This window comes from Alosa sapidissima, chromosome 7 (assembly GCF_018492685.1).
Source record: "Alosa sapidissima isolate fAloSap1 chromosome 7, fAloSap1.pri, whole genome shotgun sequence".
In the NCBI taxonomy this organism is placed as follows: domain Eukaryota; kingdom Metazoa; phylum Chordata; class Actinopteri; order Clupeiformes; family Clupeidae; genus Alosa; species Alosa sapidissima.
In genome coordinates this window covers 18,685,759-18,700,758 of record NC_055963.1, presented here as the reverse complement: position 1 = coordinate 18,700,758, position 15,000 = coordinate 18,685,759, and the positions used below count along the sequence as shown (strand labels likewise).

The window sequence follows — 15,000 nt, the reverse complement described above, 5'->3', positions numbered from 1 at the left end:
AGCTTGGCGTGAATCCAGTATGAGATTGTATTAAATCTGTTCGGGGGAAGGTGAGTTCCCACAAAGGTATCGTTTAGACAGAAAATAACGTACAGAAATCCCATTTAGGAAAGTTTGACAGACCATTACTATCCATTGAATATTAGTGTAGACTTTCACTCTGCAGCCTTATCTTTACACGTATCTAACCTAAATGCATAACTTGAAATGGCTAAAAATGTCCCATTTATCACCCTGGGACAGTTCAAGGAATATCAGTTATATGGGGATCTGTAATAATATTGGATAAGTATGGGGCCACCTTTTCTGCTTTACAGATACACATCTATTCTGCAATAAAGCCTTCGCCAAGGCACGTGGATGCGATCTCATTTCAGCGATTGTTTAATTTCTTGGTCCAACTTTATTTTTATAAGGTGTTTGCTTTGGATTTGTATGTGTTAACATGTGTTTCATACACACTCTTAAAAGAACTTGATACACAAAAAAATGCAGCCATTACAGTGCTTTGGACACTGCATGGTTTAGGGAAGAAAGCTGTAGCGGCATTTCCACTGTGTCACAATACAAGTTGCTTTGGTTGTAAAGTAAACGCACGTTTCTCAAAAAGCATTGCACACTTAATCTGGAAAATAATCTAAAATCAAAAACAAAAATATAGGCTAACACAAGGAGATATTTCACAACAAGTAGGCAACGCCGTGGACCACTCATTGAACTGCACAGAGAACTTGGTCCTCCACTGTAAATTGATGCAAATGAGATCCCAGGTTTGTAGTAGCAACTTCCCCAGTCAGTCACCGGCAGATAACACACACATGCACACAGACAATATTTGCTTAAACATATCCAACCTTCTAGTTCATTGTCCATGAGTAGACTCCCCTTGCAAAGCAAACGGTCCCCTTGTCTTTAGCAAAAGCAGATGTCATTCATCGGCATCCTGACCAATGTCCCAACTGCTGCATCTCACTCATGCAATTTCTCCACACTATCGTAGCGCTAAATGACGTCATGAACGGCAATAATGAATCCGCGGAGAGCTACAAGCTAAACTGCGGGCACAACAATGGTACAAAAGTGCAGAAGCGACGTGTAGGAGAAGACAGAAATATTAAGCCCGCACACTTGTCGTACTCCTGTGGCCCCCTCCCCTCCACTTCTCTCTATCCCCCGCCCCCCCCCCCTCCCCTGCCACCACTCTGCCCCCTGCTAGCCTGCAGTAAAAGGAAAAATCTCGCCACGAGTAGACGGCGGTGCCCACGTGCCGCAGGTAAACAGACGCCCTAGTTTTTCCACCAGCCATCGCGCCTTTAAAAGCACGCGCCCCTGGGCGCTCTCATTACTATTAATAATTTGCTGTTTAGTGTTTTTTGATATTCTAATCGTCGATCCGATGGAGCAGAGGTGGGTAAATTAATTTCATTTCAATTTCAGCTCTTCAGTCATTTTACAAGTGCATTTTACAAGTGCATTTTAGTGAATTGAATAGCCTACATGTCAGCGCGATGGAGAAAACGACATGTTGATGCGTAAATGCAGCTTAACATCGTTTTCCGCTGTCAACGTCAATGTCGAAATGCTCGCTTTGTCTACACGACTAGGCTCCTCGTTACAGTGTTTATCAAACACACCCACCGCACTGTGACACCGCATGCAGAACTCCCGTTGTTCGAATGTGTGGGCTTAAAATTACGATTTCACAACATAACGCCATGCTTATACAGTATTTGCTTAAGTGATTCATGTACTCGTTTTCGTATTGATACACAATGTTTTACACATTATAAATATATTGGCTGTGTGGACAATGAATCAAATCACGGTTACATCGCGAGGCAACTCAGTTACCTCTGCCATTTTTTTGTCCTGCCCGTGGCTCCGTACCTGCAGTGCTGCAGAGAAAAAAACGCGCCCCCTCCCCCATTCTGCATTATGACAAATCAAGCCGGGCAGCTGTGCCACTAGCACATCATAGCATACTCCCGGGCAAGAAGACGCGTAGCTATTGAATGTGGACTTGAAATAGATGTGGTATAGGTGGACTGTAACTAGTAGCATATTTAAAGGAAACCAGTATTCGTTCATTCATTCATCGGGTTTCAATGCACCATCGAGAATAAAGGCAGTGGAGTCATTTGGAACGACCCATGGACATAGCGCATGCTTTGCACAAAGCACTACACTTCCATAATAATAATAAAAAAAAACACACTCGAAAGTCTCTGTCAATTTCATTTCCAAACCACTGTCATATAATTTTCTTTATGCCAATGGGTTAGTGCACATGTGGATGATCAACACTCAGTGCTTCAGTTATATATCAACACTACCAGAGAAAAGGGACAATAACAGGCTACTGCTTTCTTGTATCACCCACAATGGATGAGTTCAAGATGAGTTCCACTGTATAAAATCGTGCATGGCACTTTCTCCTCATTGATGCTTACAAGTTTGTGCACTGGCAATCTCAATTGTTTGTTTAAACAATCTAACTAATTTGGAGTGTACTTTAAGAGTTGTTGTGTCTGTTCTAAGTGACAACTAGGCAGCAATAAACACACACACACACACACACACACACACGCACACACACACACACACAGCCCACACAGAGAACACATTACAGAATGTCTAGACTAGATGTTCTTTCTCAACTCCTATTACTATTAATTAAGTTAGCGTTCTGGTCCAGGGCCTCTCCTAAACTGACTGAACTAGACATGAACCTCTATTCTTGTGCAAGCACTGAAACTCATTTGTGGGCGGCTTTTCAACACAGTAAGTAAGGCGGTTATAACTACAGCTGAAACAGTAGGAATGAATGCAACCAACAGGAAACAAACGCAGCCAAACGTGACCATTGTGATAAGTCAGACAAGAAGACTACAACTTTGTGACAGTGGCATAAGCCTCCAACAGTGTCTGATTTCACTGTCACACTTAAAATAAGACCACCTGAAGGGTGGCCATATTAAATGATTCCACACGCTCCACAGCGGGCCCTCAGACTGAGTGGACAAGACAGGACATGAGACTCAGCTGAAAGGCTTCAAAAGGAGGCTGCACATCAGGAAGTCAACATTCAAGAGTGTTTTCCTTAGGCTCTTGAGTTACACGAGTATGTATATGCATGTCTTTGTGTTTGTTTGTGTGTGTGTGTGTGTCTGTGTCTGTGTGTGTGTGTACGTACGCATGTGTTTGTATTTGTATAGTGTGTATATGAGTGCTTTTGTACATTTGTGTATGTGTACAAGTGTGTTTACATTTCAGTGCATTCACAGGCCTTTTAGTATGAAAGTGCATCTGAATGTGAATGTTTGAGTGTGAGTGTGTGTGTGTGTGACTGTGTGAATAGAGCAGCTGAAGTAGTGGTGTATGAATGACAGAGGAAGCTGGGTCGTTGCTGCACACACACACACACACACACACACACGCACACACACGCATACACACACACACACACACACACACACACACACACACACACATACACACACAGAGTCTCGAGCCGCCAGTGTGCTCTTCCTCCTCCTCTTCCTCCTCCTCCCCCCTTCTCTCCTGCTCTGCCTCTAGGGCTGTCTGCATTGCAGCTGTCCCTTAGCCGAGCGCCTCAGCCATGCCCTAGTTTATCCTGTCAATGCACACTGCACCAACAAACGCTCCCCCACCTCCACAGACAAACACCATCAAAAAAAGCAGTGCACTCCTCTGCTCTCCTCTCCTCTCCCCTGCTCTCCTCTCTACTTCTCTTCCTCTCTTCTCCTTTCTTCTTCCTCTGCTCTCCTCTCCACTTCTCTTCCTCTCCTCTCTTTTGCTCTTCTCTCCTCCTCTTCTCCTCTGCTTTCCTCTCCTTCCCTCCTCCACCTCTCTCAGCTGACTAATGCACACACATCATCCAGCCACAAACACAACAACAAACGTTTGTTCTTTTTCACTCCTTCCTTCCTCCCTCCACATATACACACACACACACACATGCACACACACCTAGACACAATCTATCATTCTCTCATTGCAGTCTACAGTAACATGTTAAAGGTGAGTAGGCATGTGCCGCCACCAGTCCACTCAGTGATGGATCGCCGGGGCCTTCGACCCCTGTTGGCTCCTAATGTGAGTTCACATGTTGACTCCCCCTAGTGATGCATGTCCCTCACTGACCGATGATCTGTCTATGTCCCCTTACTGTGGGCATCCATGGCGGAACCAGTGGCTGTGTCCTCCTCGGCTCCGTCTCCAACTCCCTACCTCTCCATCTCTGCTTGCTGAAAGGCAACTTCAGCAGATCAGGACAGGAAGACTGTAGCATCCATGGCTGCACTCAAGGTTAGCATATGTGGCATTTATCACACTGTACACAGATTTGGTGTTGGAGCCCCCCCCCACATGTTTGATGTGTCCTGTCCGGTGATCAGGATAAGCAGACTGTACTGTAGCGTCCGCGGCTGGACTCAAGGTTAGCATGTGTGGCATCAATTCCACGGTCCTCAGATTTAGTGTTGTGTTTTTTTTCCCCTGTTCATGTTTGATGTGCTCTGACACCAGAGCCTCTGTTCTGCCAGCTTGTCCATTGGAGGAACATGTGTGGTGGCTCGTGTTTGATCTGTGCTGGGGCTTTGCGACTGTAAATCCCAGCCGTGATGGGATGATCTAGGAATAAGCTCTCTGGCGATGGGAGGTTAACACAGACGGATGACACTGAAGTGAGCATACAGTAGCTGCGGGAAGCTGGGAGCAGAATAAGACCCACCGTCTCCCACATGAAGGGTTAGAGGCACGACATAGACAGTTACGAGACCATTAGATGGATTAAAATTGCAATGAAATTGGACAGTAAAAAAAAAAAAAAAAAGAATCCGAAGGCAAGTCTTTTGAAAACAGCTGATTGACATGGCCTAAGAACTTGCTTTATCAGAGAACACATGTAAAATAATCTTGCCGGGATGTACTAGCCATGCTAAGAACCCCCCAAAAAAGTGCCTTTAATTTCCTATGTGTACTCTTTATATGTGTATGCATGTATGTGTGTATATGTACACATCAGCAGGTGAGTAGGGCCACACATTCCATCATATGTATGACCCACACTGACAGTTCTATTTTCAGTTCTATTGTCATTGTGATATATGTTGTTTAATCAGTTTTAGGAATCACATGTGCTGGTATGTATGTAATCCATAACTACGGTACCCCACTATAGTCATGCTCTTTAAAGAAGAGAAGAGAAGCTCTTTAATGAATCCCTGGTTCCATAAGCTGAAAACAAACACATAGTGTTCACCCACTCGCACAACACTATTTTGTTGAATAGTATTAAAATGTCAACACTCTTTGACCAGTATCCCAAACCCTATCTTTGCATCCTCTCCGTATGCTACCAACACTACATGTGCATGGTCATGGTCACTACAAGAGACAAATGCTAAATATTTTGACAATTATACAATGAGAACTGTGGTTTCAACATTACACCACAAATCTAATGTCATGAGAAATGATAGGCAAATGGTTATAGTTGGTTGGTGTATGAGAGAGATTTGCATGGTGTATGAAATAATTGTTCTGTGAATGCGTGTCCAAGGAGAAGCTTGTGTAGACACCCACACTGGAGGTCAGCAGACCTGGCAGTGAAGCAGTGCTGATCCTCCCCCTCTGATCACATCAAATGACAAACGAACCCCAATCTATCCTCTTATGGCCCTCTGCAGCCACCGTCCCTGAACCATTCCCCTCAGACCACATCAAATGCCAAATCATTCCAATCTGTCCTCTCCGGGTCACTCAGTCGCTACCTGACCTCAGATGAAGGTGAATTTGCAGGTGTGGGGGGGATCAAAACACTTCAAAGCTGCCCTTACGATGTCTCTCTGAAATCCCTCCATCTATTTAACAAGCTTGCTGCTATCAACAAACTCTCTGTCTTTGACCCAGCCAAACAAAACCCCTTTCAACTCTGATAAATTGGTCTCGCTCTTAACAGCCAATCTGTCACAGTCCACCTCCTACTATCTGTCAAAGGGAGAGATAAAGTGTGTCTTGTTTTTCTCAAATCAGAGATTGAAATCACAGGTCAGGCTTAAACAGGTCCAAGTGTCTAAACGTCTAAACGTATGCTTAATTTCATTGGCAATGCTGCAATAGGCTTGTTAACAACAGAGTGCAATGAAACATTGAACTCTCTCGCCCTCTAGTGGTTGTTTTACATTACAACAGCCCAAGTAAATTCACATCCAGCAAAAAACAAGAAAGAGAATGGAAGAAAGAAAGAAAGAGGATGTTAATAAACAAGATGGTGAAAGATAGGAAGAGAAAGGTAGACAGGAAAAGAAAGTGAGAAGGAGGTGAGAAAGACGGAGAGTACAGACACAGAGAGAGATACCCAGCGCGGGGGGGGGGGGGGGGGGGGTGGGGGTTAGTGGGGAGAGAGAAACCAGCAGACGTCCTACCGTCCAGAGAGAGCCAGTCGTGCTGTGAGGAGGGCAGGGAGGGCAGTGCACGGGCCTTGTACTCAAATACCACCGAGTTGGAGATGATCTGGCTGCTGACCGCCACCTGCAGGGTCACCAGGCCGGTGTCATGTGCTGCATGGGGAGGGGCAGAGGGACATAGAGTCAGGACCTGCTGGGGGAACATGTGTCCATGGAGGACTTCCAGCATCTGGACAGAGGCTTAGAGGAGCTGGGAGCACACAGGTGGAAAGCTCTACACATCAGCTAAACTTCCTGTATACACTGCTATGCTTATAGAATTCACACTCTGTAGGTTGATTTAAATGTATATTGACAGCACACAACCCTGCACAGTTGGTACTTTCACTGTGTTTCACTATGTTCATAGGGCTTTAGTGATAATAGCTAATTATGAAGCTGGCTCATTTCCTACCATTACGGCAAATCACTCATCATTAATCCATAGTTAATTTAAACGATTGTATAATTTACTGTGAAAATGCCGCTATTATAATCAACTAATAATACACATCACAAATAATACTTTATTATCCACCTCCTAACCTATTTCCATTACATTACATACTCAGCATTAGATTTTCTTGGCAGTAGTAGATTTTGTAAGACATCATTCACTGTTATTTTACAGTAACACAATGTAGAAATTCAGCTTTTCGTCAGTTATCAACATACTGGTTACTCATGCGCTCATATTTTTGGACAGAACAACAAACATATTCTACTGCTTTTATAACATTACTGACTATACTCCATAACTGTACATATCTATCCATATTGTTCATACTGCATATCCATATTTATTCTGCTCTTATGTTGTTACTGTTAATACACTGCACATATCACTACATACTGTACATATCTGTCCATATTGTTCATGCTACATATCCATATTTATTCTGCTCTTATAATGTTACTGTTAATATATGCTGTAGATCCTTACTGTAAACCATGCCACTTGCTTAACTGTATTGCACTACCTGTCTATACTGTTCACATTGCACTTTTCTTCTTTTTTTGCACTTCTGGTTAGATACTAACTGTATTTCGCATAACTCTGCACAATGACAATAAAGTTGAATCTAATCTAATCTAATCAAAGTTATATAGTTGAACACCAGGTGTTCCAGGCACACATCATGATTGACAGCACAATTAGTGCCTATTATTAAGTCCTTGTAATCAAAATAAGTTTAAACCTATTATTATTTTGCGGTAGACAATAACTACATTATGTTGCTTTAAGATTGTACAGGATAAGGGGAGAGCTCAACAGCATAAAAACTAGATGTGGCAATCTGTCAAAGTTTTAAAAACTCTCATCCCACTTGGATGTACTTACTGATTATCTGTAAAAGTGTGAATTTGATTGACAGCAATTATGTGACAGTATCACACAATGTTTATTAGGAATTTGAGATGACAGAGTGAGTATGCATTTATGACAATATGTATGAATGCAACTATATATATACATATATACTATATATATACATGTATATATATATATGCAACTATATATATACATATGTTTCACTGAGTTTAACAAAGAGTGATAATGAGAGCATGATCAAGGATCCTAGAGATTCTTTTACAGTGATAAGTGTGTGATGCAGATAATATCAGGAAAAAAAAGTGTGTTATTTTTGAGTATTAGTATAATTAATACCATTCATGTGTTTGATAATCAGTGTGTGCATGTCTATTCACACGACTGTGAACATGACAAAACAGATTGGTGTGAAAATAATGATGGGTAGTCTGGTAGAATGCAAGGAACAGTGTGTTGATGTGTATAATACAAGTAATAATGTGTTTGAGTGTAATTATGTATTTATGATGATGTTTTTTTTACTAGAATATGACTGCAACCTTGACCATGACTGAGTGTGAGAGTATTGCTGTGTTACAGACTGATTAGATAGATAGATAGATAGATAGATGGATGATAGATAGATGGGTAGATGATGGACAGATGGATAGATAGATAGATGGATAGATAAATGGATGGATGGATTGATAGATGGATGGATATATCTATATCTATATCTATATATATAGATGGATAGATAGATAGATAGATAGATAGATAGATACACGTAGATGGATAGGTGGATAGATATATACAGTAGATAGATAGATAGATAGATAGATAGATAGATGGATAGGTGGATGGATAGATAGATAGATGGGTAGATGATGGACAGATGGATAGATAAATGGATGGATGGATTGATAGATGGATGGATATATCTATATCTATATCTATATATATATATATAGATGGATAGATAGATAGATAGATAGATAGATAGATACACGTAGATGGATAGGTGGATGGATAGATAGATAGAAGATAGATATAGATGAATGGATGGATTGGTAGATGAATGGATGGATGGATAGATAGGTAGATAGATAGATAGATAAATAGATAGATAGATAGATAGATAGATAGATGGATGGATATTTATATATGGATAGATAGATAGATAGATAGATGGATGGATATTTATATATAGATAGATAGATAGATAGATAGATAGATAGATAGATAGATGGATGTATAGGCTGACTGATGTCCCTCACCAGGGCAGTAGCAGCGCAGGACTCCAGGCTGGATGAGGGAGGCCGGCACAGAGATCTGGTCAAACAGGCAGCTGTAGTTACTGCTGGCCTCCTGCCAGGGGCCAGTGATGAGCACCTTCACCCCTCCCTGAGAAACAGGCAGCGTCAGTGTGTATCACTCTCTCTAGCACATGCACACACACACACACACACACACGCACACGCACACGCACACGCACACGCACACGCACACACACATACACTCACACAGGCACACACATACACTCACACAGGCTTACTCACTCTCATGTCTGAGTGGATCTCCTCACTTGAACATACACAGGTGGCTTGTCCACAACAAACAAACTTCCACTAAAGCCTCTTTTAAACACTCATGTTTGAGTGTGCTTTTTCAAACAAGGATGCTTATGGTTTGGTTATAAGAAACTCTTCTCATAAACACACTCGCATGGTCACAAGGGCTGTAGTGTTTTCAGAAGCCCTTTCAATGTTTTACAAATTGCACTGCTGCCACCCTGTGGTTGACAGCATGAACTGCACTGACAATTTGCTTTTCTCCTGACAAACATGGGCTATGATGCCCTCTGCTGGCAATAGAGTAAAAACACAGTAAGGCTGACAGAGATCATGCATTAGGTACTGTGTAGAAGCACCAACAGTTATAAATACCGACACGGACACAGACTTTGCTTTGAGTGCAGCATTACAAGCGGTCAATTCTGGTTCTTAAAAATCATATAAAAGCTAGCCATAAGGTGTTTGAGCGATTGAGGACTGGTCTGGAAGAGACTTACCTCAGGGTAGGACCATTCAGGGGAGTAATCAGTGACCATGAAGAGCCTGCCTGTAGCCTGCAGCATCCCTAGGGCCCCTTGAGCCACAGCAGCGGACACCACCTCCGCCACCTGCATGTAAGCCAGCGAGCCCTGCTCCCCGGAGCCTCCTCCGGCGCCTCCTCCTCCCAGGGACTGGGGGCTGCAGCAGGACTGGAGACAGAGCTCTGCGGGACTGTAGCTGGTGCCCCTGTTGGCCCCGTCCTCCTGGCCCTGGGACTGGGCGCCCCCGGAGCCCGCCTGGCCGTCGGAGCCCTGCGGCGCCACCAGCTGGTGGGCGTAGAGGGCGGCCCCGGGCCCCACGGCCGTGGCCCCTCCGTCCACGGAGATAAAGTCGTTGATGAGGTCAGAGAACTGGTTGCCGAAGGAGATGTCGAAGTGGTCCAGGCTGATCTCCATGCTCCCGGATGTGCCTCCGCCTGCCCCCCCGCCACTCAGACCCTGGTGGGCAGCCACGGTGTTGTAGAGCCCCTGGACCAGGCCTGCCCCCTGCAGGAGGGGCTGAAGCTGCTGCTGCTGCTGGGAGGAGTTGCCATTCACGTTGCCACCGTTGCCGTTCCTCATGCCCTCGGCTCCAGCTCCTCCCCCGGCCTCTGCGTTCTGCTGCATGTAGTGCTCCGCTGCGCCTCCTCCACCCTCGCCATTGCCTCCTCCTCCTCCTCCTCCTCCTCCTCCACAGGCCTGGAGGTGATCCCCGGCCTTGAGTAGGCCATCTCCCCCGTTCTCGGTGACCCCGGCCTGGCCGGCGCTCACGCTGCCTTGCTGCTCCAGGCCCACCACCTCCTCGTGCTCAGGGCCCAGTCCAGGGAAGCCTCCCTGGTACTGCAGCAGCTGGAGCGAGCTGGCTTGGCCTTGGCCCTCGGAGGCGGAGACCCCGTTGCAGTTGGTTCTGTGCTGACTCTGGTGTGCGTGGTGGTGGTGGAGGTGGCCGTTGCTGCCGGGCGAGTCGGTCTTGACCACCTGCAGGCCCATGTAGGAGCCGTCGTGGGAGTTGTGCTCCAGGGAGAGGTGGCTCTTCTGCCCCACGTTGGACCTGCCCTGTTGCTGCTGCTGCTGGGCCTGGCTGGTCTGCGGCGCGTCCTGCAGGAAGAAGCTGGGTGAGCGGCCCTGGTGGGCCAGATGGGGGCTGGACATGGCGTGGACGCCATAGCCCACCGACGTGGCCACGGAGGCGGAGAAGTCCTGCTTGGTGTCAATGGCGCTGAAGTCCATCTGCTCCAGCGTGGTGCTAGGACTCAGGCCTCCACCGGAGGGCAGTAGAGAACCGGCAGGGGTCAGAGTGAGGGAGCCTTGGGCCGAGTTGCCCGACGAGCAGGACACGCTGCTGCCGCAGCTTCCCACCACGCCCACCTGGTAGCCGCTTTCTTTGGCCAGCTGCTGCTCAAAGGAAGTGTCCTCCGTCTTGATGTTCTTGACCAGCGCGGCGCTGTAGCCGTAGCCGGAGTCGGACATGGAGGGCGAGTGCTGCAGGCTGCCGTTGGAGCTGCCGGCCCCCGAGGACGAGGACGCGCTCCCGGACGAGCCCCCATCTACCTTCATGGCGCTGCCGCCGTACGTCTGGCCCTGCTTGGGGTTGTTGAGGAAGCAGTCGGGGTCAAAGTTCATGGTGGTCTCGGAGATCTTGATGTTCGCCGAGTCGAGGCTGCTGGAGAGCACAAGCTCCTCGCCGGTGGTGGAAAGCATGGAGAGACCGTCACCAGCGCCCGGTCCACCGCTTCCGTCCGGCCCCGCTCCCCCGGGGAAGGCGAACTTGTGGCCGTCGGAGGCCACCGCCAGCACCAGACCGTGGGACGCGTCCGGCCCCATGATGTGGGCGTTGCCGCCGCCGGAGGGGGACATGCTGTAGACGGGGTCCCCCGTCACCTCCGACATGAAGACGCTCTGGGAGAGCCCCCCCATGACGGACGCTACGTGGCCCATGCCGGCCACGGCGGGGCTGTCGGCCATGTCGGGCTCGCTGTTCAGCCCGCTGCTGATGGACACCGGCGAGTTCTGCGTGGTGTCCGGCACCTCCACCTGGTTGGTGGACGACACCTCTGTGCTGTTCTGGTGCAGGAGCGCCGGCTTGTGGACCTTGCCGTTGCGCTTCTCCCGGGCGCCCCCGCTGCCCGCTCCTCCTCCTCCTCCACCGCCGCCTGCGGAGCTCTTGCTGGCGTGGCTGAGCTCGGTCTTGCCCTCGGACACGTCGCTGTTCTGGAGCTCGGAGTGGGCGCTGCTGTAGCTGCTGGAGCGCGGGTCCACTTTGGGGGAGATGATGCGGTGCTTGGCACTGTTGCACTTGTGGTGCACGCTGCTGCCCGCGCCTGTTAGACCGATGATGAACAGCACACACACACACACACACACACACACACACACACACACACACACACACACACACACACACAGACACACACAGACACACACACACATTGAAACATACACACACATGCGCGCGCGCACACACACACACACACACACACACACACACACACACACACACACACACATAGAAACATACATACACACACAGAGACATGCACACACACACACACACACACACACACACACACAATTGACAGACAGAAAAGAGAGATTGAGAAGAGCAAATGTTAAGAAGAATGAAAACAGTGCTTAGATGGACAGAATCAATTGAGTCATTGATTGTAAAATTAGATTTGTCATCTAAATGAACAGTTTCGGTAGGTATACATGTACATATATATTTACATGGTTTAACGTAATATAACAATAACTCATGCACAATCAGTTTCATGTTTTACTCTGTTTGTCTAGCTGAAGAGTGGAGTATCTAATTTAATTTACCACTAAAATGCAAACACAATGCAGTAGAAATACGCTGCATGAATCGCATACATCAAGATTAAAGCACTCAGAGCTACAGTCAGATAAACTGGCAAGGGTATAGGAACTGAAAACATGAAAAATTAAATACAAAGAACTTCACTTTCATTTGTAAACTATATTATGCCATATGTGTGATAGTGTGATTGAACACATGTGGTCTCTATGGATTTTTTCCTAGGAGGAACTGTGAAATGCTTTGTGTGGAATTTGAAAAGCAAAGTGTTTGCTGTGCTCAATCATACCCGTGTCCAATAATTTGAACCTGGGGAGCAATATGTCAGCTGCCAAGCCATAATAACAGACAGAGCATACGGCTACCCACAATGCCTTAGTAACAAAGAACCACAAAAATACATAACTGACGGAATGCTGTGTAGGAATGTTTTTTTTTGTTTATCTGTTTTCACTCAGCATTTTGTTTATTCACACAAAGAGACATTCTGATCGACGCATGGATAGCTTGGAATGCCCAGCCTGCTTGAACTAACTACTGGATTCAAAGAAGCAACACACAAGACACATTCCAAAAGGCCATATGAACCTAATTCATTAGACATCTAAAAATATGCTTCAGGTGTAAAGGTTTCAGGTAGTAGGTGTGGTGAATGACATAATTATGTGGTATATGGTGGTAGCTTGATGTTGTTTCTGGCTGTGTCGTGTACATAGATAGAAACACGGGGTGCATTGAAGAAATAAAATGGCATCATGACTTCAATGACGATTATGCTAGTGAGTTCAGTTGCTATGCAAATGTGTGAAGCGGGCTTTAAAATAAACCACAACCTGTTGCATTAATGTGACGTCTGACTTGTACCAAGGGAGATAGGGCATTGAGCAGATCTAATGGATTATTCTGGTACAGAACACAAGCCTGAGATCTGACACTTCTCAAACATTTCTGCTCTGTGTTTTTTTAACCCTCTTATTTTCCTCACCCCCCCCCCCCCCTTTTCACATCTCGCTCTCTCTCTCTCTCTCTCTCTCTCTCTCTCTCTCACACACACACACACACACACACACACACACACACACACATCTCTCTCTCTCACACACACACACATACTCTCTCAAACAAACATATATCTCTCTCTCTCTCTCCGCTCCTTAATAGCTCTGCATGTATGGTTGGGGACGATGGGCAAGTTTTTAAAATATGAAGTAGTGGGCTACACTATGGTTTGTAGACTTACATGGTCTGTATGTATTTACATAGTTTATGTTGAGGCTGTAATACTTGCGGATGTTATTGTTTTGCAGTGTTTTAATACATACACACTGGGTTAATAAAGGAGTATTAAGCCTGTCTCTCTCCCTATTGCCCCCCTGTCTCTCTATTGTCCTCCTGTCTCTCTCTCCCTCCCTCCTCCCTCCCTGTTTCTTTCTGCGGGTGTCCTCCCTCCCTCCCTCTCTCTCTCTCTCTCTCTCTCTGCGGGTGTCCTATCTCCCTCCCTCCCTCTCTCTTTCTCTCTCTCTCTCTCTCTACAGGTGTCCTATCTCCCTCCCTCCTTCTCTCTCTCTTTCTCTCTCTCTCTCTCTGCGGGTGTCCTATCTCCCTCCCTCCCTCTCTCTCTCTTTGCGGGTGTCCTGTCTCCCTCTGGCCCTTACCCAGGGTGCCTGTGCACAGGCAGTTGTGGGTCCGGGGAGTTGGCTTGGTCTGGTGGCTGTCCAGTATCTGCTGCACCAGCTGCTCCACTGAGAAGCCTGAGCTGCTGCTCCCATTGCTGCAAGTCCACTTGATGCCATGAACTGCCGGAATAGAGACACAGGAGACACAGACGTCAGACGGCAGCCGTGGCACAGCCAAGCCAGCCAAGCCAGCTCCCCCACGCAACCCCAACACGCCCCACATAAATAAGTAAATAAATAAATAATAATTAAAAAAATCATAAATAAATAAAAAAAAAACACCACCCCAAATACACCGCTCGCCAGACCCCAGGCTACAGAGCACCTCTCTCCTACCTGACCTGTCCCTGCCTAATCTGTTACTGTGGCTTTTTACAGCTGCTTTCTTCACTTCCAGTGTCTTCCTCTCCCGATTCAAGCTGCTCCATCTTCTCTCTGCCGCAGGGACCTGAAGTTTGGGTGTAGCATGGGCTCCACAACCCCCAACAATAATGCTACATGTGAAATATGATCAAACCTGTCAGTTGCCGACCCCTCACTCATGGCCCCTCCAACACTGCAGGCTGCCCCCTGCTGGAGCTACTGTGGACGTGTACGTCAGTGCAGAAGCATTGGAGGACAGATGTGAGCCC

General features: G+C 46.6%; 1 protein-coding gene across 8 annotated transcripts in view; it reads right to left on the bottom strand.

Moving 5' to 3' along the window:
• The window catches only part of LOC121713472 (calmodulin-binding transcription activator 1-like), a 47,069-nt gene extending 32,587 nt beyond the window's left edge, over positions 1-14,482 (bottom strand). For all 8 annotated transcript variants that reach the window (XM_042098080.1, XM_042098081.1, XM_042098082.1 and 5 more), the window contains exons 1-4: positions 14,348-14,482; positions 9,854-12,195; positions 9,060-9,186; positions 6,450-6,584 (exon numbers count right to left, since the gene is read on the bottom strand). In XM_042098080.1, the coding sequence (XP_041954014.1) occupies positions 6,450-6,584; positions 9,060-9,186; positions 9,854-11,839 (2,248 nt within the window). In that variant the 5' untranslated portion in view covers positions 11,840-12,195; positions 14,348-14,482. The remainder of the gene's footprint in view (positions 1-6,449; positions 6,585-9,059; positions 9,187-9,853; positions 12,196-14,347) is intronic.
• Positions 14,483-15,000: the final 518 nt, after the last annotated feature.